Source organism: Piliocolobus tephrosceles, chromosome 5 (assembly GCF_002776525.5).
Source record: "Piliocolobus tephrosceles isolate RC106 chromosome 5, ASM277652v3, whole genome shotgun sequence".
Taxonomy (NCBI): Eukaryota; Metazoa; Chordata; class Mammalia; order Primates; family Cercopithecidae; genus Piliocolobus; species Piliocolobus tephrosceles.
In genome coordinates this window covers 35,318,768-35,345,172 of record NC_045438.1, presented here as the reverse complement: position 1 = coordinate 35,345,172, position 26,405 = coordinate 35,318,768, and the positions used below count along the sequence as shown (strand labels likewise).

The 26,405-nt window shown below is 41.8% G+C and overlaps 2 protein-coding genes across 5 annotated transcripts in view; both read left to right on the top strand.

The window, feature by feature from the left end:
* The window catches only part of MAP3K5 (mitogen-activated protein kinase kinase kinase 5), a 244,433-nt gene extending 236,826 nt beyond the window's left edge, over nucleotides 1-7,607 (top strand). For all 3 annotated transcript variants that reach the window (XM_023190948.2, XM_023190949.2, XM_023190950.2), the window contains 4 exons: nucleotides 2,057-2,169; nucleotides 3,031-3,143; nucleotides 5,773-5,849; nucleotides 6,838-7,607. In XM_023190948.2, coding sequence (XP_023046716.1) covers nucleotides 2,057-2,169; nucleotides 3,031-3,143; nucleotides 5,773-5,849; nucleotides 6,838-6,898 — 364 coding nt within the window. In that variant the 3' untranslated portion in view covers nucleotides 6,899-7,607. The remainder of the gene's footprint in view (nucleotides 1-2,056; nucleotides 2,170-3,030; nucleotides 3,144-5,772; nucleotides 5,850-6,837) is intronic.
* Nucleotides 7,608-10,409: 2,802 nt separating this feature from the next.
* The window catches only part of MAP7 (microtubule associated protein 7), a 219,560-nt gene continuing 203,564 nt past the window's right edge, over nucleotides 10,410-26,405 (top strand). Inside the window, exon 1 of one of the 2 annotated variants that reach the window (XM_023190972.1) lies at nucleotides 10,410-14,396. In XM_023190972.1, the coding sequence (XP_023046740.1) occupies nucleotides 14,330-14,396 (67 nt within the window). In that variant the 5' untranslated portion in view covers nucleotides 10,410-14,329. The remainder of the gene's footprint in view (nucleotides 14,397-26,405) is intronic. The other variant, XM_023190974.1, reaches the window with a different exon arrangement.

Sequence of the window (26,405 nt, the reverse complement as noted above, 5' to 3'; positions counted from 1 at the left end):
GACAAACATAGGTTAAACTCTAGAAAATGTCACTGTGTTCCTTGAGAAAACAGTAAGAAGATACCATCACCATCCTATACATATAAATTAGCAAGTAGGACAAAAACACATACCAGATCAAAAAACTGCCAACTTAAACATTCACACGGAGCTTGCTGCCCATTTCTTTGGATATCATTTGTTTTGGAGTAGATAAGAAGGCTCCCTCCAACCCTCTGCTCCCTCTGCTAGCTTTTAGTTCATGCTGCTTCATCCACCTCATTGTGCACCACACTTACCCTGCAGCTGTCTTTGTTAAACTATTTTCCTCCACCCACCTTCTCTGTCTACCTCTCATTGTGTTTTACTTTTGTCCCACCTCTGCTACTTACTCAGCTGTGATCCCTTCTCCTATCTGAGGAGCTCATCTTTATGTCCTGTGGGAATTGGGTTGAGCCTGGGGGTCTGGGCAGGTTTCCTTCCCACTGAGCCCTGGAAAGGCTGTTTTCCAGGGACTGAGGCAGCAAGGAACAGAACAGCCCTTATTAAAGACCAGACACTGACTTGGCACTGTACCTATGCTGTCTCATTTAATGCTCACAATAATCTTTTCTGGAAGCTTTAGTTTTCTTTTTTACAAACAATTTGAAAACTGAAGCCTGGAGGCATTAGGTAATTTATCTAAGGTTAACACAGGAAGTGCAGGGCTGAAGCAGGACACAAGCCCAGATCTGTCAGTTGCACGATGCTGCCTTCAGAGTATGTCAAGTGAAGCAGAAACAAACTTTTCGATGGAACATGGTCTTGAGTTAAATCTATCAATACTCAGAAAATGAAACAAATAGAGCTTGTTAAGAGCTGTAGGTTATGCAACGATTTATCTCGATAATTTTAATAATGATATATTTTAAATTATTATTTCTGAATCCAAGTTACACTAAGATGCTTTTCCAAAAAATTAGAGTACCTCTTTTCATAACTTCGAATGTTTTCTTTGAGAAATTCTATTGGAAATGGTGAGTAGGTTACCAGTTGGCTCTCAGTTGCATAGCAAACCTTCTGTGGGTAAGAACTTTGGTATGAATATCACAGTTTCTCCTTGTTTCTTTGGAGACTGCATCAGATGCCAACTAGGAACTGAATGTACCAGGAACACAGCTATCCTTTTACCCGCTTCACCCCCTCCCCCTTAGAAGGGAGAGGACTAATAGTAACAGTCACAATGGTAGCAACAACCATGAACATTTATTGAGAATTTGGTATGTGCCAGATATTCTAGGCGACCTCACCTATGACTATTTCTCAAATTTTCATAGTTTACAAAAAGTGATTACCTTTCTGATTTGCATTGATTATGGTATTATGCACATTTGCCAACTTATTAAATGGGCATCCATACGTGTAAAATATAGGTCTGTTAATATCTGTATCCCATATTTATATTTTTGACATTTATGGTCATGAAAAGAAATAGCAGAACACATCTCTGAAGATTTTGGCAGACAGTCTATGGCGGAGGTTTTCAATTCTTGTCTGTAGGTACAGTCTTCCAAAGTTTGCTTCTGGACACGGGGGTCTGTGGACCTGCGACATCAGTGTCACTTGGGAGCTCATTATAAATACAGTCTCAGAACTCACTCCAGGGGCACTGGACCAGAATCTGTATTTCAATAAAATCAGGGGTATTTGTGCTTATTATAGCTCATGTCTAGAAGGTCACCCTAGACCTGGCACAATGGCATGTGCACACACCTATAATCCCAGAGCTTTGGGAGACTGAGGTGGAAAGACCATTTGAGGCCAGGAGTTCAGAGAACAGCTTGGACAACATAGCAAGACTCTGTCTCTACAAAAAAAACCCCTCAAATTAGCCAGGCATGGTGGTGCGTGCCTGTATTCCCAGCTGCTTGGAAAACTGAGGTGGGAGGATTGCTTGAGTCCAAGGGTTTAAGGATGCAGTGAGCTATAATCGGGCCACTACACTCAGCCTAGGCAACAGAGAGAGACCTTGTATCTAAAAAATAAAAATAAAAATAGAAGGTCACCCTGTGCCACCTAATATATTTTTCTTCTGCAGATTACTGGAAGAATTGGTTCGGAAAGAGAAAGAATTACAAGCACTCCTTCATCGAGCTATTGAAGAAAAAGACCAAGAAATTAAACACCTGAAGCTTAAGTCACAACCCATAGGTGAATAGCAGAAAATTTTATAGTAATACTGTTCAGCCAGGCTGCCACAAAAAACCAAGCAAGCCAACACGAAGTTTTATTTGTGGCTAAGTCAGCATTTGTCACTTCTACCATGACTGCAAGCAGGAATTCCTTTAAAAAAAGAAATCCAATTTTTAACTCTAGCAAACTCATTTCTATAAGTACAGTAAAAATAGATTATTCATAATCATCTTTTCCTGAGATTACGTATTCCTGAGGTAAATAGGGCTCTCCGTGTTTTTAATCTTTCTTTATTTTTAAAGATTTCACAATGAGATTACTAGAATAAATAATACTTTTTTTTGTTATTTTGCATCTATATTCTGTGTATTCTAGCTTTTTTCCTTATACTTTGAAGAGGCTTAAATAGAATAAAGATGTAGTAGTAAAAAGGCATAGGTGGGGAGAATGTTATTTAGCCCATTTAGAGGAAAACAGAATTCTCAGTTATTTGTTTAGATACATGGCTCTTTCATAGTAGAAAAAGAGATTATGATCATTATATAGTTCTCTGCTAATTGTGTTCATCTTTATTGCATGAAAAACACAGAGTGTAATTTTGGTACACAGAGTTTATTCTAAGAAACCATAAAATTGATATGAAAGTATAACGTAGGAGTATCATTTCATTATTGCTTTCGCTCCTTGTTTACTAGTAAATTCACTTGTCTGAGTTTTATTCATATTATCATTTATACTGCCAAACTCAATTGTTTCTATGAACTGTTCTCTGATAGAGCAAAATCTTTTAAAGTATCAATAAATGTCTGTTGATTGTGAGGGTCTCAGATGACCTCTGTTAGGTGAAACTAAGAATATCTTCCCAAAATTCTGTTCTAGAAATTCCTGAACTGCCTGTATTTCACCTAAATTCTCCTGGCACAAATACTGAAGATTCTGAGCTTACCGACTGGCTGAGAGTGAATGGAGCGGATGAAGACACTATAAGCCGGGTAAAGAAAACTGTCTCTGGGACAAGTATTCTTTCACTTCATTTCATAATGTTGGGTGCCTGCTATGTGGCAGGCACAAGGGAGACACTGGTAAGCAAATCAGACCCAGCCCTGCCCTCCTGAGGCTTACAGACCAGGGTAGGCATGTGATAATCAGCTAACTCCACAGATACAAATGTGATTCTCCACTGGTAAATTCTATGAAGAAAAAGGTATCAGGTGTTATTAGACAGGGAGAGAGAGAGGTTGGGGAAGATTCTTGGAGAAGGGGATGAAAGAGCTGAAGGCTAACGGAATATGAGGGAGTAAATAGGCCAATTGTATGTATGTTCGGGAGGGGTGTGGGAGGAAGACCAGGGAAGAACCTTGTGCAGTGGGGCTGCAGTGTGTACAAAGACAGTGAGGCAGGCAAAAGCTCTGTGGTCCTGAGCCCCTTAGGAATTTAATATGTTTGAAATGAGAACCAGAAAGAGTGGGAAAAAAATATAGAATTTAAAAATTCTTGTTTCTAATTCTTTGTATGTTAATTTTTATTTTATTTATTTTATTTTATTTTATTTATTTTATGTTTGAGACAAGGTCTCGTTCTGTTATCCTGGCTAGAGTGCAGTGATCATAGCTCCCTGCAACCTTGACCTGCTGGGTTCAAGTGATCCTCCCACCTTAGCCTCCTGAATAGTTGGGACTATGGACATAAACCATCATACCCAGCTAATTAAAAAAAAAAATTTAGAGAAAGGGTCTCGCTATGTTGCCCAGGCTGGTCTTGAACTCCTGGCCCCAAGCGATTCTCTCACCTCAGCCTCTCAAAGTATTAGGGTTACAGGCATGAACCACCATGCCAGGCCTGTTTGTTAAATTTTTGATTCTCTTTCAACATTATTAGACTCCACTAGGCAGCAGCTATTTTATTGCTACTTAATAAAATGAATCTAGTCGACTTATTTCAGAAACATTTTCTATACAAACCATATTTTACCTATAATAATCTAATTCCTTTGTGCTCCATATAGACTTTTTTTTATTTTGTTTTTTGAGACAGAATCTCACTCTGTCACCCAGGCTGCAGTGCAGTGGTGCGATCTCAGCTCACTGCAACCTTCGCCTGCCAGCCTCAAGTGATTCTCCCGCCTCAGCCTCTCAAGTAGCTGGGATTACAGGCATATGCCACCATGCCTGGCTAATTTTTTGTATTTTTAGTAGAAACAGGTTTTCACCATATTGGCCAGGGTGGTCTCAAACTCCTGGTCTCAAGTGATCCACCCGCCTCAGCCTCCCAAAGTGCTGAGATTACAAGCGTGAGCCACTGCATCTGGCCCCTATAGACTTTTGTAATGAGCATGAATAGCATTTGTTTATGTTCATTATATGAACACACAGGCATACATTAAAAGATTGTAATATTTGATAGAGGGGCCCTCTTAATACAATATTGTTTTAATTTGTTTTATATTTAAATTTTTAAAATAAATAAGAATAAAGATATCTCTTTTGACTTGATAATTTATTAACTAAGAGAATTTCGGGCCGCCTTGGACATCTACATTTAACAAGTTACAGCTGAATAAATGTAAACAACTCCAGAATATACATTCCTCTAACTTAGGTTCAAATCCCAATTACGGAATAGTAATTGATAATCTACTAAATAATTGCCCTTTTTTATTTGATTTCAAAGCTTCAGGCCAGGTGCAGTGGCTCCCGCCTGTTATCCCAACACTTTGGGAAGCATAGGCAGATTGCTTGAGGCCAGGTGTTGGAGATTAGGCTGGTCAATATAGTGAGACTTTGTCTCTCTCTATATATATAAAAAAATAAAATTTAAAAATGTAAAGGTGCAGTTCAAATTAAGATTCTGCTTTTATGGTGAATTACAGTCAAGTGCCTTTGCTTAACCATGAAAAAATAAGTTCAGAAATTAAGCACAGGCAATACCTTTCCAGGAACACTTTTTATCCACTTGAGAAAAAACAAAGCTACATAGCATTGAACTTCTAAATACAAGATTTGTTTTTGAACAGCAGATGTGATTACAAGTGAGTCTCATCTGTTCATTAGAAGACCATTCAGAAGTTCTGTGTCACTTGTAATCTTTTTGCATTTGGAAGTTAATATGGATGCATTTGTATTTTTTTTTTTTTTTTTTTTTTGATATGGAGTCTCACTCTGTCGCCCAGGCTGGAGTACAGTTGTTCAATCTCAGCCCACAGCAACCTCTGCCTCCCGGGTTCAAGTGATTCTCCTGCCTCAGCCTCCCAAGTAGCTGGGATTATAGGCACATACCACCACACCCAGCTAATTTTTTGTATTTTTAGTAGGGGGGGGGGTTTCACCACTTTGGCCAGGCTGGTCTCGAACTTCTGACCTCAGATGATCCGCCTGCCTCTGCTTCCCAAAGTGCTGGGGTTACAGGCATGAGCCACTGCACCCGGCCTGGATGCATTTATTTGTATTTATTGAGTAATAGGGAGGCCTTTCCCCTAATAATCACAGAAGATTGTGTTTTTAGTAATTTCATTTTTAGATTCATTTTTAATTATAGTCAAGGTTTACATTATAAATAGAGTTTGTGCTTTATTAAAGTTATATAAAACATCTTACTTTTGTGCATATTTTACTTTCTCTACAGTTTTTGGCTGAAGATTATACACTATTGGATGTTCTCTACTATGTTACACGTGATGACTTAAAATGCTTGAGACTAAGGTACCACTTTTCTTTCTGTTGTCACGATAGAAAGAGTACTAGGCTAATATAAGAAAGTCTGAGTACCTGCCCAGGCTGGGTCTCTAATTAGCTTTGCAGTTCTGGACAGAGCTCTCTAGTTCTTAGCTGCTCTGAGTAAACTGAGTTAGTTGGACCATTCTATTTTTGAGGGCTGTAATAACCAATATTTCTATATTAGTAAGTAAAAATCAACTGGAAGAATTTTTTTGAATAATATGCAAACTAAGTCCATGCAGATGTTCTGAAGCTGCCTTAAACAAATGCTTTAATTGAGTTCATGATGGTGTTATACTCAATAAATATTTGGAGGAGGTGCTGACTTGCCCTCCAAAAGCCTGGTATAATCTGATATAATTTATTATTAATTAAGGCCAAGCATATAACTTTTTTTTTTTTTTTTTTTTCCCCGAGACAGAGTCTCGCTCTGTCACCCAGGCTGGAGTGCAGTGGCGTGATCTCAGCCCACTGCAAGCTCCACTTCCCAAGTTCACGCCATTCTTCTGCCTCAGCCTCCCGAGTAGCTGGGACTACAGGTGCTCGCCACCAAGCCTGGCTAATTTTTTTGTGTTTTTAGTAGAGACGGGGTTTCACCGCGTTAGCCAGGGTGGTCTCAATCTCCTGACCTCATGATCTGCCTGCCTCAGCCCCCCAAAGTGCTGGGATTACAGGTGTGAGCCACCGCACCCAGCCCAAGCAGAAAACTATTATACCCACCATTATAAAGACAAATTTCAAAAAGCTGAAAATCTAAAATGATGTTTTGGGACACAGCAGTTTGTGGGAGTGAAAAGAGAAGGAATGGAGGGAAGATGAGAAAATATATACAAAAAGAATACATAATAACTGATCAGACTTTGGGATCTTCTTCTGACCAGAGCAGATGAAAGCTAAGAAGTCACTTTTCTATTTCAAGGGCAGTGTTTCAAATGAAATGTTCTTTTCACCATGTTCTTATGTCTTTAAACAGGGGAGGGATGCTGTGCACACTGTGGAAGGCCATCATTGACTTTCGAAACAAACAGACTTGACTGTTGCTCAATTTAATCTTCAATGGAAATTCTAAAAATTAATACAGATCTGATCTTCTTGGGGGTGGGAAAATCGAAGGGAGAGGAGAAAGGAGCTGCACTTTAAATCCAGTATTTGTTTACTCACGTTAAAAAAAAAAAAAACACAAAACACACTGAAATTTCCTAACTACATCTATTTCTATAATTTTTGAGGACTCTTCATAAGGACTCTTAAAATAATCCTGAACATTAGAACCCTAACGTTCAGGAAGATTTTAATCTAAGCATTTTTATGGAAATATTTTTAATGCAGCAGCTATTGCACTTCAGCCAAATGTTTATTTCACACAAAACGGATGTAACATTTCATGTGATTGTGCACCACTGGAACAAAACCAAAATGTGACCATAACTTTTTTGGCTTCTGTGTGTTTGTAATACGCTCTAATAATCTGAGTAGAAATGCATAATTTCAATTACTGTATAAAGTTTATGTTTTTTTAAGTGTGCAGAATCTGAGAGCAATGGTTTTTACTTCTCTGTGTTAATTGTAATATTGACTATATTTTGTAACTTAAGTTTCTGACCTGTCGTACATTTGTTTGAGTCGTTTATGTACTACTGAACTGTACCAGTTGCACATGCTTGAACCGTAGTAATGTTAGCTTGTTCTAAAGCTATCCATTGTGTCATATTTACTCTAAAAATTAAAAAGACTCCCAACATACTGTTTTGATAACTTCTAAAGAATTCTTATTTTGTATTGACAAACTAGATAATCTGCTGTGTTAAATTTCCAGTCGTTTCTCCAGCTGTAACATTTAGTAAAATCTGTCTTCTATTCAAGCAGTCAGACAACTGACATCCAGGTTGTTCCTCAGGGGAACGGAGGTTTAAGAAAGGGTAATCCTGGGCAACAAAGTGAGACCCATCTCTACAAAAACTCAAAAATTCAGCTAGGTGTGGTTGTGCACACCTGTGGTCCTAGCTACATGGGAGGCTGAGGCAGGAGGATCACTTGAGCCCAGGAGGTTGAGATTGCAGTGAGCCATGATTGTGCCATTGCACTCTAGCTTGGGCAACAGAGTAAGACCCTGTCTCAAAAAAAAAAAAAAAAAAAAAAAAGAGGGTGAGGAAAAAAAGAATAAAGGAAAGTATATTTTTCTCAAGGCCCCAAGTTATCTTGGATGACTATTGTATATCTTAAGGCATCTGCAAAGACCATCTTAATGGAGAATACTATTTATTTATTTATTTATTTATTTATTTATTTATTTATTTATTGACAGAGTCTTGCTCTGTTGCTCTGGCTGGAGTGCAGTGGCACCATCTCAGCTTACTGCAACCTCCACCTCCCGGGTTCAAGCAATTCTTGTACCTCAGCCTCCTGAGTAGCTAGGATTATAGGCGTGTACCACCACACCCAGCTAATTTGTATTTTTAGTAGCAATGAGGTTTCGCCATGTTTGGCAAGCTGGTCTCAAACTCCTGACCTCAAGTGATCCATCTACCTTGGCCTCCTAAAGTGCTGGGATTACAGGTGTGTGCTACTATGCCTGGCCAAGAATAGTATATTTTTCTATCTCCTTAATTTACTCATATTTGGAGAAATATTTTTATTTATTTTAAGCTGAATAGTATATTTTTATGAGCCTGCCCATATTGATCAGAGGAAGTCTGATGCTCCTAGATGGATAAATGAAATATATTTTCTTAAATACAGAGGAACCTGTTTATTAGGCAGGATAGAAATGACATAGAGCTGTTTATATATCATGATTTCACTCATATATAACAGTCTTTGACAAAGCAGAGGACATCTTTATTTCGATGTGAAAATCAAGGTACAATATATTTTATATTGCATTAGAGTATTCAAAACATTCTCACTAATGTTTTCTGATTGATTGATTGAGACAGGGTCTCGCTCTGTTGCCTAGACTGGAATGCAGTGGTGCGATCACAGCTCACTGCAGCCTTGTCCCCTTAGGCTCAAGCAGTCCTCTCATGTCAGCCTACAGAGTAGCTGGGACTACAGAGGCATACCACCACAACCAGCTAATTTTAAAATTTTTAGTAGAGGTGGGATCTCACTGTGTTATCCAGGCTGGTCTTGAACTCCTGGACTCAAGTGATCCTCCTGCCTTGGCCTCCCAAAGTGCTGGGATTATAGGTGTGAACCACTGCTTCTGGCCTCTTTTTTAACATCCTAATTTGGAGGACACAGTTGTCTCTGGTATCCTGTGTGGATATTCTGAAAGAAGTGAGGTATAAATTCAATGATATGTCATTTGGCTTATGCTGAAACACAGAGTAAGCTGTTTATTCAGCCACAGTTCATCTTCTCAATTCTAATGGTGAAGTGCTTCTTTTGACCGTATATAGGATCAAGGTACCCATCTTAAACCAAATCTTCAATGATACAGTCTTTCCTTGGCACCTTCCTCCTACCCTGTCTTTGTGAGCAGATGATCCTGTGTCCCTACATGGTTCATAACACATTCCCAGGCCAACATCATTAGCCATTTGTCAGAATTTTGGGTCTCAGGCACAAAAGAAGACAGTTCCATTATGGAAGGCTCCATTATGGAAAGGTTTGCGTTTGAAACGCTTTTAGGATCAATCTAGGCCAGTGATTCTCAACTCAGCTTCACATTAAAATGACTTGGATGCTTTTTCAAAAATATTGATGCCACCACCTTGGGACAACTGAGTTTTTTTGTTGTTGTTATTTTTTCTTGAGACAAAGTCTCTGTCACCCAGGCTAGAATGCAGTGACACTATCATAGCTCACTGCATCCTTCACCTCCTGGGCTCAATTAGTCCTCCCACCTCAGCATCCCAAGTAGCTGGGACTACAGGCGTGGGCCACCATGCCTGGCTAATTTTTTTACTTTTTTGTAGAGACATGGTTTCACTTGTTCAACTCACTCTCGTCTCAAACTTTTAGGCTCAAGTGATCATCCTGCCTCGACCTCCCAAAATGTTGGGATTTACAGGCGTGAGCCACTGTGTCCAGCTGGAAAACTGTTTTTACTGGTTTGGGGTGGGGCCCAGATACCCTTTTTAAAAATTAGTTTCACAGATAATTTAACATGATCAGGCCTCACCTCCTTATTTCAGGTAACAGCTAGAGAGGGAAATGGAGAGCCCCTTTCTATAGAGGGAATAGCAAGATGGTTAACATTCATCACTTGTTTAGTGTAGCAGGAGGCTACACACACAGGCCTGAAGCAAAACTGTAACTCAACTTGTGACCTGGAACAAGTTAATTAGCTTCTCCAAGTCTCAGCTTTCTCATCTGTGAAATGGAGGAAATGATGTACCTTCCACATAGGTCCATTATGAGATGTAAATAAGAAAATGACGGCTGGGCGCAGTGGCTCACGCCTGTAATCCCAGCACTTTGGGAGGCCGAGGTGGGTGAATCTGTTGAGGCCAGGAGTTCAAGATCAGCCTGGCCTACATGGCGAAACCCCGTCTCTACTAAAATCACAAAAACTAGCCAGGTATGGTGGTGCACGCCTGTAATCCCATCTACTCGGGAGGCTGAGGTATGAGAATTGCTTGAACCCAGGAGGTGAAGGTTGCAGTGAGCCAAGATCATGCCCTTGCAATCCAGCCTGGGCGACAGAGCAAGACTCAGAGCAAGACTCAGAACACAAAAGAATGCAGGAGAGGTGCTCAGCACAATGTTTAGCATATAGTAAACACTGAGATATGCTTGCTATTGTCATCACTTATCCTTCATTCAAAAGTATTTATTAAATACTGGGTACTACATATTGTGGTGCACCAACAAGATACAGTTCTTTCTCCTGAAGTTTCTTGTCAAGGAATCAAGACAAAGCAGAAACAACAGTGGTGCAGTCAGTGCTGCACTCACATTTACTGTCAGAAGAGGTCAAGGAAAGCTTTCCAGAGGAGGGAAGGTGCAAAGCTGAGCCTAGAAAGATGATTTGAAACAGAACAGTTATGCAGGGGTGGTGGCAGTGTTACAAAAGAAACAAAACAGGAATTTGCTGGGAGAAGTAGATCTAATGTTTCCTTTTAACTGCATTTTGATCTCTTTCTCCTGTCATTGGATACTTGGTTTCATTCATCCCTAGGCCACCACATAAAAAAGTTGGGCATTATTATTAACCCATTATTAATTATTATTAACCCATTTGAATGTCCACTGTGTGTGAGGCACGGTAGCAACACAAAAGATATATACCATGCCTACCAAGTTCAGAATGCAGGCGGTGCACATGATGTCATCAAGAACATCTGCAACTTGTGAGCAAATAAAATAACTGATAGTTCTAGACTTTATGGACACCCTATAGAGAAGTAGAGGACAAAGTCCCTACTACCAAAAATGTGCATCAGATTGAGGAGGCAAATTTGCAATAACTCATGCCTAGTCTATTTTAACAGCTGGACAAGTACCAAGCCCAGCAAGCCCTGGCCAGGTCCAAAGGACAGGCATGCTGGAAGCCGGGGCAGGAAGAACGGGCTTCATGGAGGAAGTAAACCTTAACCTGGGCCTCAGAGGGAAAGTATTATTAAATATGTCAGGATGAAGGAAGTCACTTTGGGCAGAGCGGCTTCAAGAACAAAGGCTAGAAAGCAGGGATTTGGAAGATATTCTGGAGAATGAACAACTCCATTGGCTAGAAATATGAGTTACAGAGGTGAAAAGTGGAAATGGGTAGTAGAGAGCTCAGGGCCCAGTTAGGGGGTGGTGGCAGTGATGGTGAGGAGGTGGAGTTAATATTTAATTATATAGGAACTGGGAATCTATTAAAGGTTTTTGAGCAAGGGAGGGGTCTGTGTAAACTGGTTATATATTGCAAAATTAATCTGGTTTGGAACATATTAAATTAATGGCAGGGTATCTTGATAGAACTGTGCAGGGACCATTCAGAATGTGTTAGTGGAAGTCAGGAGTGAGATTAAGGGTATATATTCAGGATTTGGGAGTCACCAGGATCCAGGATGGAAGCGATAGCAAATGAGGGCTGTGAGAGACAGTAAAGATAAAAAGGTTGTGGCTTACAATTTGGGGATGGTAAAAATACCGGGGGATTAGAAGGGAGGAAGAATCTGAGTCAACAAAGACAAAAGGACTGCTACAGAGGAATGAGAAAAACCAAGCCAATGGTAGACCAAGAGCAAGGTGATTAGAGGATCAAGTGCTGTAGAAACTCTAGGGGCAGAAAGTCTAGGGGAATGATGGATTTAAAAATAAGGATTTGATTTGTATACATAGGCATGACAATATATATAACTTTTTTTTTTGAAAAATAATGGCACCAAAATCCACATTTATTTTTATTACCTTTGGTGAACAAAACATACGACAATAGATTCTGGAGGGTGGGAAGTTAAAGGAAGATATTTTCAGAATCAAAGAGTCTTAGCTGTGTTTATTGGGGTAGAGCCCCTGGATGCAGAAACATTTAGGGATTGGGGAGAAAAAAGGGATGATGTTTGAAGGAGGCAGGAGGGGAGTGGACAGTGTCAGGAGGTTCAGCTCCTCCCCTGGAATGGGGAACCCTGAAGATTTGAAATGGATGTGGGAGCTCCAGACAGATGGCTTCCATGTTCCAAGTAAAGTACAACTTGAAGTACATCGTGATGGTGTTTGACATTTAACAGATGTCATCCATTCTCTGCAGAGTCACTCAGCAGCATACCCCATTGTAGACACCTCCTTAGGTTTGGAACACACTGTCTATACAGGATTTTGTATCGAGGATTTTGGTGTGTTCCTTATTTCATTTATTTTTGTTTAACTTGTGGCAGACAAATATAGGTTATCAAAAGAAAGGGACAATGAGTAAGTACACACCAAACAAAACAAAACAAAACAAAACAAACATCACAAGTCTTGACTCTTTTTTTTTTTTTTTTGTCAAAGAAACAACCCATTGGTTGATTTAAGTCGGTGGTAAATCAGAAGGTTGAAAATAAATCACTTTCCTTCTCCGGGGTTCTTCCGGATAGTTCAACTCTCTAAATTCAGCTAAGAGAGTATTTCTCATGCTCAAAGAAAAGTGTCTTAAACTCTGATGTTTTAATGTAGTTAAAAAAAAAAAAAAAAATCTTTGCTGAGGCCCAAGCTGAGGTCAAAAACTACCTCTAGCCACCTGGTGCTTTATTTTTATTTATTAGAAGTCTCTGATAAGACTGATTTGAATGTGATTTAGGAATATCACATTCTAAATGGTCAGTTTGCCTATTCCATTATAGAAATGGCACTACAGGAAAATTCATCATCACAGACCATAGCAGAAGTGTTCTTTAGTTAAATCTCTACCTAGTCAAACAGAAAGCCAGTAAGTAAACCAAATAAAAATAGTTCGCTGGGTTCAGAGTGGCAAGTTTTGCACGCAAAGATAGTGAAAATTGTAACCCTAACAAGAATCCAATACTGTTCTCAGACTCTCTTGGGTGTCCAGTGCTGCTGCAGTCCTTGGAAGGGTTTTAAACTGTTCAGAGCTTGCTGGTTATCTTCAGCCAAGCCAGAGTGTGGGAGTGCATTTTAGTGTAACCATGCGGAACTGGTCGCTCCTTGATTTTGTTCCGTATGTTTCCATTTGTGTAGGCTTTTTTCCCCCCTCAGTATTTTGTTGCTTATCCTTTAGGGCGAAATTGTTTTTTCCTCGGCCAATAATCTGCTTCTTTAAAAAAAAAAAAAAAAAAAAAAAAAAAAATTGGTTACCTATTGCCTTTTTTTTCTGGTCTTCCTAAGTAAGCCAGAAGTCACAAGGTCGTTTACTAATGGGAAACCAAGAAAAAGAAAAGGCACCTCAGCCGGCACAAGCCTCTCTAACTTGTGTGCCCTGAGGCTCATCAGATGCGAAGACCTGGCGACAAGATAGGGTGGTCCGCAGTGGCTTCCTAAAGCGCAGATCCAGGCCAGCTCCCAGCGTGGAATCCGACCCATGTACTTCGTCTCTCCACGTGGCATCAGATGCTCTGCTGGCTGTCACCGTGAACTCCAGCCCTCGCGGAGCGGACAGTGACCTGGCTGCTTCAGAGTTCGGAGGGGAATAGCGTCTCCGTACCCTCGCCCCACCTGGGCTGCTCCTCGGACCGCCGCTCGTCCCAGACTCCAGGAGGCGCCACCAAGCCTCGCCAACCCCGCTCCCTATCTCCGGGAGCCCTCAGCGGGTCAGCCGCGGCGACCGGAAGCTCCGGGCAGAGGTGCTGGTTCCGCCCGCGGCTCTTCCAGCCGAGACTCGGCCGCGGCGGTCGGAGCGGCTGCCACGCCGCACCTGCCCGCGAGGGGGCGCGCTGGGCCCAGGCCGCAGCCGACTGCCGCGCTCTCTGCCCCCGCCCTCCGTCGTCCCCAGACTGCGCTCACCTGTCTGGGCCGCTGGCCCAGGAGGCGGGGGCCGGCGGGAGCCAAGCCGAGGAAAGGGCGGAGCGGCTCTCCGGGCGCGTCATCGGAGCACCATGGCGGAGCTAGGAGCTGGCGGCGACGGCCACAGGGGCGGCGACGGCGCAGTACGGAGCGAAACAGGTGACCTCGCAGCGGGGATAGTGCGGGTCCCGGGCGCGCGAGCAGGGGCCGGCGAGCGGGGCCGGCGGGCTGGCACCGAAATCACCCGGCGCCAGTAGCCCCCTCCCCGCCCGCGCGGCCGCGGCCCGGAACAACCGGCCCTGCGCGCCGCGCACCCGGGGCTCCGAGCGCGCGTTCCCCCGCCCTTCGCCGCCGCGCCTCGACCGTCCGGCTCTCCCCGGCCGGGGTTCCGGCCGCCCTCGAGCGCTTCACTGCGACTTTCCCGCAACCGGTGGAGGCGAGCCGGGGTTTGCGGGCGGGTGGGGGGAAACAGAGAGACCCCGGCCGCTGACCTCCCCGCCGCGGGCTCTGGTCTAATTCAGTTGAATGGGAAATCGTATCCCCCAGATCGAACCAGCGGCCAGAGAGTCGTCGGCCAGGTGCGATTGGCAGGACGAGCAGTTTCTGGGCACCTCCTCCCGCCTTCCTTGGTCGCCCCGGGTGCCAGGGGTTCCTCGGCGAGGTCGGTGTGGGGCAGGACCGCAGGGTGAGCGGCCCGCCCCCCAACCCGGTGCCCGCAGTGGCGACGACCCTCGTCCAAGGGGACCGAGCTCGGGAGGGCCGGGGCCCAGTGCTGCATGGTGCGGGGTTGCGAGTGTGGTCTTGACGGGATCAGACATTCGTTGACTTGTCAGAGTTCTTAGAGAGTTTTTTGTTTTCAGTCTGTTCAGGAGCCCAAAGGAGGATTGTTGGCTCTGCAGCCCAGGATTTGGTGGTCAGGCCTCTGTGTTGAGGATGCCCCTCCCCTACAACCTCCAGGGGCACACCTGGGGACAGGGGATCACGTCCCCAAGACCAGCAGCAAGGCTTCCCACCCCCGCCCATCTCTCCATAGTATGAAGCCGATTTTTCTCCCTCGTAGTTTTTTTTCTCCAGAGGCTATCTTGCAAATCCAACCCTCCCCACTGGTTCCCTCTTCTATTCTTGGCCAGTAAGCTGTTTCTGTATCTTCCTACACTTGGGGATGGGGACGGTGAGGCAGTTTCTTACTTTAAAAAGAAATTCAATTCTTAGACTCTCCAATTGCAAGCTGTTTTCCACTTCCGTACACTCACAATCGGAAGCAATTGTTTCCTAAATGTAAGAATCACTGTCTCCCCACCGTCAAGGATGCTTATTTTAACGTGAAATGTCCACAGAGCTCTGAAACAGTATTTGCAAATTATGTATCTGCTATTGCTAGGAAGAGGTTGGGTACCCAACGTCTTATGATTTAATCCCTTCAGCCAAGATACTTGAGGTTAAGACTGACAAAGTACCTTGAACTTGTTTATTTTTAAGTCATGCTCCTTCCTGTAGGGAGTTTGTCTTAATGTGTTTGCAAGATTGGTAGATCAGTATTTTGGTTTGGGGTGGAGAAGAGATGCCTTTGTAATTGCTTTCGGGAATTTGATGAGCTAGACGCTGGGACGGGGCTTCCCCAAGTGAGGGCCCCGGGGGAGCAGCGTCCTCTTTTGTAAATATACAGCATGATTTGGTGCCTAACCCTGACTCAGTAACTGCGTGTGAAACAACATTGTTCTAGCGAGCTAAGTGTCAATTTGTGCTCAAAAATAGTTTCTAGAATCTGCACATGAACAACTTGTTCAGACGTAAGTGAACTAACTACAAACTGTAGCATATTCAGTGCCTGAACATGTTAAGGAACAGGCCGTGCTTCCAACAATTAATATGCAAATCAACCATGTGCCTGTCAGTGTAATATTTTCTTTTATTAAAAAAGGAATTAAATTGGCTGTTATCTCCTTCATAGAAAACATTTCTTCCACACTTTTGCCTAAGAACTTCAATTTCCAAAGGACACATTTTATATATGGTCTTGAATAATTATACTTTATAATTTCACTGAAAACTTAATTCTGGCCTCACATCTCTTTCCTATTTTTCTACCCCAAGATTACTATTAATGTTTTTAGTGTTCAGAAGCATTTGTGTCAGCAGGTGCTAAAGAAAGAAGGAAGGTGTAAATGTATTTTTTTGAATCTAGATGATAGTTATTTTGAGAGAACAAGTGGGATTGTTTGAATTTCAACAACTTAAGTTATTCCATGTATTTAAAACACATGACCTATGTCTGAATATGAGACTTTAATTTAGCACTTTATTCTCACTTTATTCTGGTGAACATATTTCACATTATACACATCCAAATACTGCAAGTCTCATTTTTTTAAACCATCAGAAGTGTGTATGGAATTGGGGGATGGGTGGGTGGCGGTGGACAGAGAAACCTGTACTACCATCAAGAGTTGAAAATTGCCACCTTAAATGGCAACATTTCTTGAGGGATTAATTTTAATTTTTTTAGATCTCATTATTATAAGGTAGAGTCCACTCTTTTTTTTTTTTTTTTTTTTTTTTTTTGAGACAGAGTCTGGCTTTGTTGCCCAGGCTGGAGTGCAGTGGCACGATTTCGGCTTACTGCAAGCTCCACTTCCCGGGTTCACGCCATTCTCCTGCCTCATCCTCCCGAGTAGCTGGGACTACAGGCGCCCGCCACCACGCCCGGTTAATTTTTTGTATTTTTAGTTGAGACGGGGTTTCACCGTGTTAGCCAGGATGGTCTCGATCTCCTGACCTCGTGATCCGCCCGTCTCGGCCTCCCAAAGTGCTGGGATTACAGGCGTGAGCCACCGCACCTGGCGAGTCCACTCTTAAATAGTTCTTAGTTTTGGTGTCTCTGTACAAAGACTGGTCTAATTTTAGGGCACTTTAGGTTAGAATATCAGGTTATTATAAAAATGATACCTGTAATGTGTTCAGAATTATGTGTGTGTTTTTGTGTGTGTGTGTGCGTGTATCAAAGATGAATTGACAGTGGTGGCGTGGAGCCTATGAAATGAGACCGTTCTTAAGCGTACCAAAAGCTATTATATAAATCCAACATTTAAAAACTATATTTCTGTGGGTATATATTTATCTTCTTCTCAAAGTTAGTCAAATCACATTCCTTGCGGTGAAAACGTTTATTTTTTTTAAGGATGAAAAGTTCTTCCAATAGATTTTTCTTGCCAACAGCCAAAGTTAAGCAAGAGCTGGGGAAAAAAAAATTGCCTTGGAAACAAGTTTAAGACATCACCACTAGAGGATGTCAAGTCCTTCTTCAGGCTTTTTTGAGGATGATATTCACAAAACTGCCTCGATCCAAGCTTTGTGTATTTAATTTTATGTTCATGTTCAAGAGCTGTGGAAAGCGAGTGTACAGCACTAATTTCCTAGTTTGATAGCCTGTTTTAAAAACCTCCTGAACTAAAAGCAAATTTAAAGCTGCTTTTGATTAATTTGGGAAACTTTGATGCACAAAGGAATAAGTTAATACCAATAACCTGTCAATTCTGTTGATATTTTGGGAAGTGAGTCATGACTTAGAATCTGGAACTGGGCTTTTTGTCCACTTTAGCAACGTGTGTGGTGAACATGGCCTCTTTTATGACCATTGTTTCATGAACTTTTCCATATGAAAAAGTGACCCTGTAGGTGTCATTTAACTCTCAGGGTCTACATTAAATATCTACAAATAGGGGCTCAGATGACAATTTGGTATTAAGCTTGTCCCGTTTGAAAGAGATGCTTCATTTGTGTAGCTAGATAGCTTTTCTCCCATCCTGTATGGCTGTTACCTTTACATCTTGCTAAGTAGGGGGAAACATTATTAGACTAGGCAGTTGTGCTCAGGAGCATGCATTTATGTGATGTTGATAGGCGTGTGTGAAATATTTTTACACAGTTTATTTACACTGGCATTTTCTCTAAAAAAAATTCTAACATCTTTGCTTCCCAATGCGTGAGAAATAATCATTTGGAAGAATTGTTTTTAAAAACTCAGGCCTTGTATTGATGTAAGAATTGAAAATATTGAGGCTTAGAATGAGAAATGTGTGCCTTCTTTATATTCAGCATTATGGTGGTTGGAAGGCTATTGAACGAATGATCCTTGAATTTTGCAAGGAAGACAAAATTCACCAACAAACAGTTGCAGGTTATGAGAGTTCAGTGAAGGAGAAATCACTTCCGGCTATGGTCAGCAGGAAGAACATACCGGATACAGCACTGAAGTTAAATTTTAAAAAGTGGTAGAACCGGAGATCTTTATGTTAAGTGAAATAAGCCAGGCACAGAAAGACAAACATCGTATCTTCTCACTCGTTTGTCGGGTCTAAAAATCAAAACAATCGAACTCATGGACAGAGAGAATAAAAGGATGGTTACCAGAGACCGAGAAGGGTAGTGGGGTAGGGAGTGAGAGGTGGCAGGGAGGTGGGGATGGTTAATGGGTTTTTTTGTTTTGTTTCGTTTTTTTTTTTTTTTTTTTTTTAAAGGCCAGAAGCAGTTGCTCACGTCTATAATCCCAGCACTTTGGGAGGCTGAGGCAGGTGGATCACATGAGGCCGGGAGTTTGAGACCAGCCTGGGCAACGTGGTAAAACTCCATCTCTACTAAAAATAAAAAAATTAGCCTGTGGTGGCGCACGCCTATAGTTCCAGCTCTTTGGGAAGCTGAGGCAGAAGAATCACTTGAATCCGGGAGGTGGAGGTTGCAGTGAGCCGAGATTGCACCACTGTACTCCAGCCTGGGCGACAGAGCGAGACCACGTCTGAAAAAAACAAAAAGAAAGAATAAACCTACTATTTGATAGCACAGCAGGGTGATTATAGACAGTGACTTAATTGTACTTTTAAAAATAACTAAGAGTGTAATTGGATTGTTTGTAACACAAAGGATAAATGCTTGAGGGGATGGATACCCCATTCTCCATGATGTAATTATTTCACATTGCATGCCTGTATCAAAACATTTCATGTACCACATAAATATACCTACTATTTACTCACAAAAATAAAATAAAATTTAAAAAATTTGTTTTAAAAAATATAAAATAAACTTTTAAAAGTGGGTAAGTGGGATATAAAATTGGATGGCAGAAAAGGAGAAAAACAAAGGTGCAGATGTGAAAAAGTGCAAAATTTTGGTCATATTGACACGTGTAAAGCTCAACGAAAGTCCTAGATCAGTTAGGAATGACTATTCACTGAAGCCAAATTGTGGAAGGGCTGAAGGCCAAACTGAGAGGTTAGTACATTTTTCTGGGGTGGGGTAGTGGGGGGAAGTGAGGATGCTTGAGAATAAAGAATATTGATTAAAGCAGGCATAGTCAGGTAGTTCTGTACCCATGAATCTTGAAATCTTGATTGCAAGTTCTAACAAGAGCTCAGCTGTGCCTTTAGCTGATGAAAGCAAAATTCCTGCCTCTGGGAAAGTCATTCTCTTCTATTGATTTTTTTTTTTTTTTTTTTTTCTTTTACTGCTTTAGGAAGGGTGCATCTGGAGGGATGAGAATACATGAGAAACATCTGCCTAGCCAGATTAGCCAAATCTCTGGAGATCAATGAAGGGCTAGGTCTACTCAGCCGGTCCTCATTTCAAAGTAGCAATGTAGACTTGAGGATGGGCTGAAGAAGAGTTCGGTGACATACACACCAACTTTGAGATTCCAGCAGAAATCCAGGCAGTCGTTAGCATGGCAATAGGAAGAGACAATTAAGGTTCTGCAGGGGCATGTGTCAAAGGATTGCACGTAAAAAGGTGACATACGAGACTTCCAAGTTTGAGTTTGGTTTATTGACTTATTGGAAAATATTCATGAGGAGGACCTGTTTTGTTTTTTACCCCAAAGAGGTGGGGGGGCGGGTCTTGCTATGTTGCCCAGGCTGGACTTGAACTCCTGAGCTCATGTGATCTTCCTGGCTCAACTGCCCGAGTAGCTGAGGCTACAGGCATGCACCACTGTGTCCAGCAGAATCAGGTTTTGGTGGGAGAAACAGGAAAAAAAACCCTCTGCTTTAGATATGAAAATGTGTGGTATAAGAGAGATCTGTAAGTGGAAATGTTCAAAAGGCAACTGGAAGTATAGGACTAAAAGAGAAAAATAGAGGTCAGGACTCTGGGATTCACCCATAAAGGAATAATGACTGAAGGTTTGGGAGTGAGGAGAGCTCAGAAAAACCACAGAAGGGTGAGACGACGTGTAAAGCGTGGGAGGAGGAAGAACCAGCAAAGCAGACAGATGGAAAAGCACAGCTGAGCAATGTCACACCTGCTGAGAAGGATGGAGAGGTAAGGGATTCAAAGACTGATGAAGACATTTTATAAAAAGCTGTTCATTTGGTTACAAGTAGTCACTGACCAACCCCAGAAGAGGAATTTCAGTTGTTGGTGCAGGAGTTGGGGCTACATCAGATTATAAGTGATTATTAGATAAGCAGTTTGGGAAGGAAAGGTAGCCAATTTAATAGACCCTCCCATAAAGCTTGCTGGTGAAAGGAAAAATTACAAATCCTTGAATAGGCAGAGGGATTTTTAAAAATTTATTTAAAAATTTGCGTACAGTCCAGGTGCGGTGGCTTACACCTGTAATCCCAGCACTTTGGGAGGCTGAGGCAGGCAGATCACTTGAGCTCAGGAGTTTGAGACCAGCTGGGCAACATGGCAAAGCCCTGTCTCTACTGAAAATACAAAAATCAGCCAGGTGTGGTGGCGTACACCTCTAATCCGAACTACTCAGGAGGCTGAGGCAGGAGATTTGCTTGAACCCGGGAGGCAGAGGTTACAGTGAGCTGAGATAGTAGCACCACATTCCAGCCTGGGCGACAGAGCAAGACTCCGTCTCAATAAATAAATAATAAATAAAAAAATTATGTACAAAAAAATTACTCATTTTCTTTTCGTTTTTTAGTTCTTGTTGAATGTATAGAGTAATGTAAGCACCACTGTTAACATGATCCCAAAGAGTCCTCTGCCTCCAACCCAAATTCCCTAATGCTGCACCTTTGTAGTGAGACTCTCTTCCTACATCTAACCCCTGGCAACCACTGATCTGTTTACCATGTTCCTAGTTTTGCCTTTTCCAGAATGTCATAAAAGTAGAATCATACATTGTGTAACCTTTTTTTTTTTTTTTTTTTTTTGAGACGGAGTTTTACTATTGTTGACCAGGCTGGAGTACAATGGCACGATCTCGGCTCACAGGAACCTCTTCTGCCTCCCGGGTTCAAGCGATTCTCCTGCCTCAGCCTCCCAAATAGCTGGGATTACAGGCATGCACCACCACACCCGGCTAATTTTGTATTTTTGGTAGAGAAGGGGTTTCTATGAAACCCCATCAGGCTGGTCTTGAACTCTCAACCAAAGGTGATCCACCAGCCTCGGTATCCCGAAGTGCTGAGATTAGAGGCGTGAGCCACGTACCCAGCCCCACATTACGTAACCTTTTGAGTCTGAATTTTTCACCTGGCATCATGTTTTTGAGATTCAGGCACACTGTTGTGCATATTAGTAGTCCCTTCCTTTTTCTTGATGAAGTAGTTTGCCATTGTATGGAAGTATCACAGATGGTTTATCAAAGAACATTTGAGTTGTTCCCAGGTTTTGGCAATTATGACCTACAGGTTTTTGTGTGAGCGTAGTTTTCATTTATCCTCAGTAAATACCTAGGAGTGGGATTACTGATTCATGTAACTGTACGTTTAACTTTATAAGAAATGGCCAAACTTTTCCAGAGCGTCTCAACGGTTTTACATTGTTACAATCAGCGTATGTGAGTTCTGGTTGCCCTGCATCCTCACTCATACTTAGCATTGTTAGTTTTGTTTGTTTTTAAAACTTTAGCCATTCCACCAAGTTCTTTGAGTAAAGCAATGTAATCACCTCAAAGTAAAATAGTGCCTTTTTAATGCTAACCCATGCTCACATGAATTAGGAAAGCCTGGAGGTAGTGTTGATCCCAGAGCCCAGGTATAATATGGAGTTTGTATTTGGCGCTCATATTTTTATTCTCCCTCATTCTTTGTTCCCCATAGTATTTCTTTTATTCTTTTTTTTTTTTTTTTTTAATTTTAACACACCGTTGCTGGCTTGAAGAGCCATAGTATCTCTTATTTCCTGCGGAGTATGCATTCTGAAGTTGATTATGGACGGAAGTGCCATTATATAGCCCAGTCCCTGCCAATTCAAGTTCTCTCTTCCTCCTTAATGGTCTGTCTTCTAATCCCTTGAGATATGGCTTTCTAGAACTTGGAAATAACTTGTTTTGTTGTTAGAAAGCTAGACATGTTGGTCATATACCTTGTTTATTACCCTGATTAATTCCTTATTGGCACATTTTGTATTGTCAAACTGAATACTTACCAGTTCTCAGATACAGTGCTTTGTAAAGCCTTGATAGTCTATCATTGGACGTTTCATCACTTCCTCATGGTCTGAGGTTCCATAGGCTAAATGTTAATGGTATTTAGGCTTATTATTTTTTTATAAAATTCAGTTTTAGTGTTTGTCTAGTTTTCTAGCAGTGATGCTGTTTACCTCTTTGCTTTCTTAGCTCTTGTAAAACTATGAGTTACGGTTGACATATTTAAATGGCATTTGGATTTTCTCTTCAGTAATTATTTTCCTTAGCATCTTTTTAACTTGAGAAATAGCCTGTTGAAAAAGATCTATAAGGTTTTTTTTATTAGGAACTACTTTGAAATTTTTTTTTGTAAATATATTTTTTGAGACAGAGTCTTGCTCTGTTGCCCAGGCTGGAGTGCAGTGGCATGATCTTGGCTCAGAGCAATCTGCGCCTCCCAGGTTCAAATGATTCTCTTGCCTCAGCCTCCCGAGTAGCTGGAACTACATGTGCCCACCACCATGCCTGGCTAATTTTTGGATTTTTAGTAGAGGCAGTGTTTTGCCATGTTGGCCAGGCTGGTCTCGAACTCCTGAACTCAAGTGATCTGCCCAACTCAGCCTCCTAAAGTGCTGGAATTACAGGTGTGAGCCACCACTCCCGGCCCCACTTTGAATTTTGATTTGAAGAGTAATATGTAGTATTTGACAGTGAGAAGAACTGCATTCAACAGTTCTTCATCCTTGATGCTCCTTTAGGAATAGTTGTGAAAAAAAGAATCATGAGAAAGTGCCAAGGAGGATTGACACACCTGACCAGATGGTACAGACGAGCACAGGGTGTAAAACAATGCAGGGAGGAGGCTGGGAGCAGTGCACTTAGCATATGTGAACTACATTTTATAGGCACTGTTAATAAATGATATATCTTTAAGTTTAGCGTATTGAGATTTGGGGTATCTTAAAATTTCTCCTTCTGTAACTTTTAAAATTAAATCCTACGAAAGCTTTCTTTTTGGAGTTGGCTTTCTGGTAAAGAGAACTGTCCTTCACTATGGCATAACCTCTGAATATAAAACTTATTTCCCCAACACTGTTGAATGTTTAACTGTCAAGATGAAATTCTAGAAAGGAGCCCTTCGTTTAGCACCTCCACCCCTCATCATGAAGCTTGCTTGTTTGCAATAATGTGCATAATAATTGACCGTAAGATGTGTTCCTGTAGCAAAACTTTTGGCTGCTTCTCAAGATTCAAACCTAGGCTTCTGGTTCTCAGAAGCTCCTGACCCAAGTCTTTGGGCTGGCAGGCACACCAGCCAGGACCTGGTTACTTACTTCTTGCATTCCAGCTGGATTGGTTTCTATTCATGCTCCAAATTAGTTCAGTGACAGCCTTCACCACAGGCCTGGTGGATTCATTTAAATATGGGTCACTCCTTGACCCTAAGGTTATGTTGTTGAAATGATCATTGGGCCCATGTGCTGGAGTATCACTGATTCACATCATTGGCTCTCAATCTTGGCAGTGATTTAAAATCACCTGGGGACCATTTAAATATCAGGATGCCCAGGTGGCATCCAAGGTAATTATCTGAGGATCTTGCAGGATGGGAGTCAGGTGGCAGTGTTTTTAAAACTCCCCAGATGGTCTGGTGTGCAATCAGTGCTGAGAACTACTGATTCAGAACCATTTCCTATTGTATTCCTTCCATTTGACCGTTGTGGTGGGTGGTGTCAAGTGTGTGCACCTTGCTTATGGAAACCACATGGAAAATCATAATGGCAATTGCCCTAAATCTAGTGAATTTACTCAAGTTATCTCTTATTTTTGCCCCAGGACTTTTTTTGAAGGAAATACAGATGTGAATACAGGTATGAGTACAATTGAATAGCCAAATATGCACACATATACTCAGTGTCCACATGTATGCACATTTCTGTATGAATATGTGCAGTGAGAGAAAAGACCATTCAACTTTCTTTTTTTCGACTTTGCTTAGCTCTCACACTGCCTTCCTCTCCATCCTGCCCCTTAAAACCAGGAAAGGTTAAATTGGGGTAGATATTTAAGTATTTCGTAGAAAATTATACATATTTCCCAGAGATCTTTCTAGTGACTCCTGACCTCTAATCACCAGGTCCCTGGCTCTGGAGACTGGGGCTTGTTTCTTCTATCTATAAATAGTTGACCCAAGTACGACCTTCTCCCTTCCGTGTGACCAGATGCTAATACCCTTCAGGCTAATCTTTTCTTTCTTTCACCTCTCTTCTTTCTCACCCCATGCTGCTGTGCCCAAGGCCCAGCTGGTAACCTCTGCGGTTTTTACTGTGCATTTTTTTCTTAGCAGGATTATTCAACTTGTGCTTTGATTATCAGCTAAAATTATCATCTCTGGCTCTACACACTGAAATGTGTACAGACACCTCTGGTTTTTGTTTTTGAGACAGGGCCTTGCTCTGTCGCCCAAGTTGGAATGCAGTAGCGCAGTCATGACTCACTACATCCTTGACTTCCTGGTTTCAAGCAATTCTCCTACATCAGCCTCCTGAGTACCTGAGACTATGGGTGCATGCCACCATGCCTGGCTAATTTTATTTTTTGAAGAGATGAGTTTTCTCTATGTTGCCCAGGCAGGTTTCAAACTCCTGGACACAAGCAATCCTCCTGCCTCAGCCTCCAAAAGTGCTGAAATTATAGGCGTGAGCCACCACACCCAGCTTACAGGCACTTCTGAGTTGCATTCATGCCTGCTCCTGAGGTTTTGTGCCATCTTTTGTGATTTGAAGCTTGTTCTGGGAGGGCTTACCTTTGGCAGTATGATTTCCTTTCATTTTCTCCTCTTTGCAGCTAGTGTGTTTCTAACTGTGAAGTCCAAGGCCAAAATGAAAAGATCAGTAGGGGACGTTGGATGGGACTGATCCCTAAAAAAGAGTATCTTTGATTTCTCTTTAAGATTATTCGGAAACTGAGCATGTGTGAGACTGTGAGATTTGAAGCTCAAAACTAACACTAATTATTTAGGGGTAATTGTAACCTACTATTTTGTGCAAGGTCTCTGGAGTCTGGCTGCCTGGGTTCCAATCGCAGCTCCACCACTTGGTACCTGTGGGATCTTGGGCATGTCATGTAAGCATTCTCTTCCTCAGTGTCTTCCTTTTTAAAATGGGATATTGGTAATACCGTTACAGGGATTAAATGAGTTAATACTGAAGTTCTTAGAGCAGTACTTGACATAGCATAAGCACCAAGTGTTTGTTATAATTCTTGTCATAATTCTGAAGATTAGTATTGCATTACTGTGAAACGATGGGCATACCCTGGCATACTAAGTTTCTTCCTTAAGCCATTTTTTATTTATCACAGTAGGCTCTCCATAATGAAGGCATCAGAATGTAATGATGATTCAGACCTCATTGTAGCTGTGTGATCACATAGTCATAGGCTCGGCGCTGGGATCAAAGGCATCATTAAAGCACTTTGGATGATAGTTTTTACCTGTCAAATGTTCCAGGAGATTGCTGTACACTGGCCTGTGAGACCCTTAGATTGTTATGTGATCATGCTAAACACCCGTAAAAGCCCTTCCTGGCTTTTTTTTTTTTGAGACGGAGTTTCACTCTTGTCGCCCAGGCTGGAGTGCAATGGTGCAATCTCGGCTCACTGCAACCTCCACCTTCTAGGTTCAAGTGATTCTCCTGCTTCAGCCTCCTGAGTAGATGGAATTACAGGCATCCGCCACCATGCCCAGCTAATTTTTGTATTTTTAGTAGAGGCGGGGTTTCACCATGTTGCTCAAGTTGGTCCTG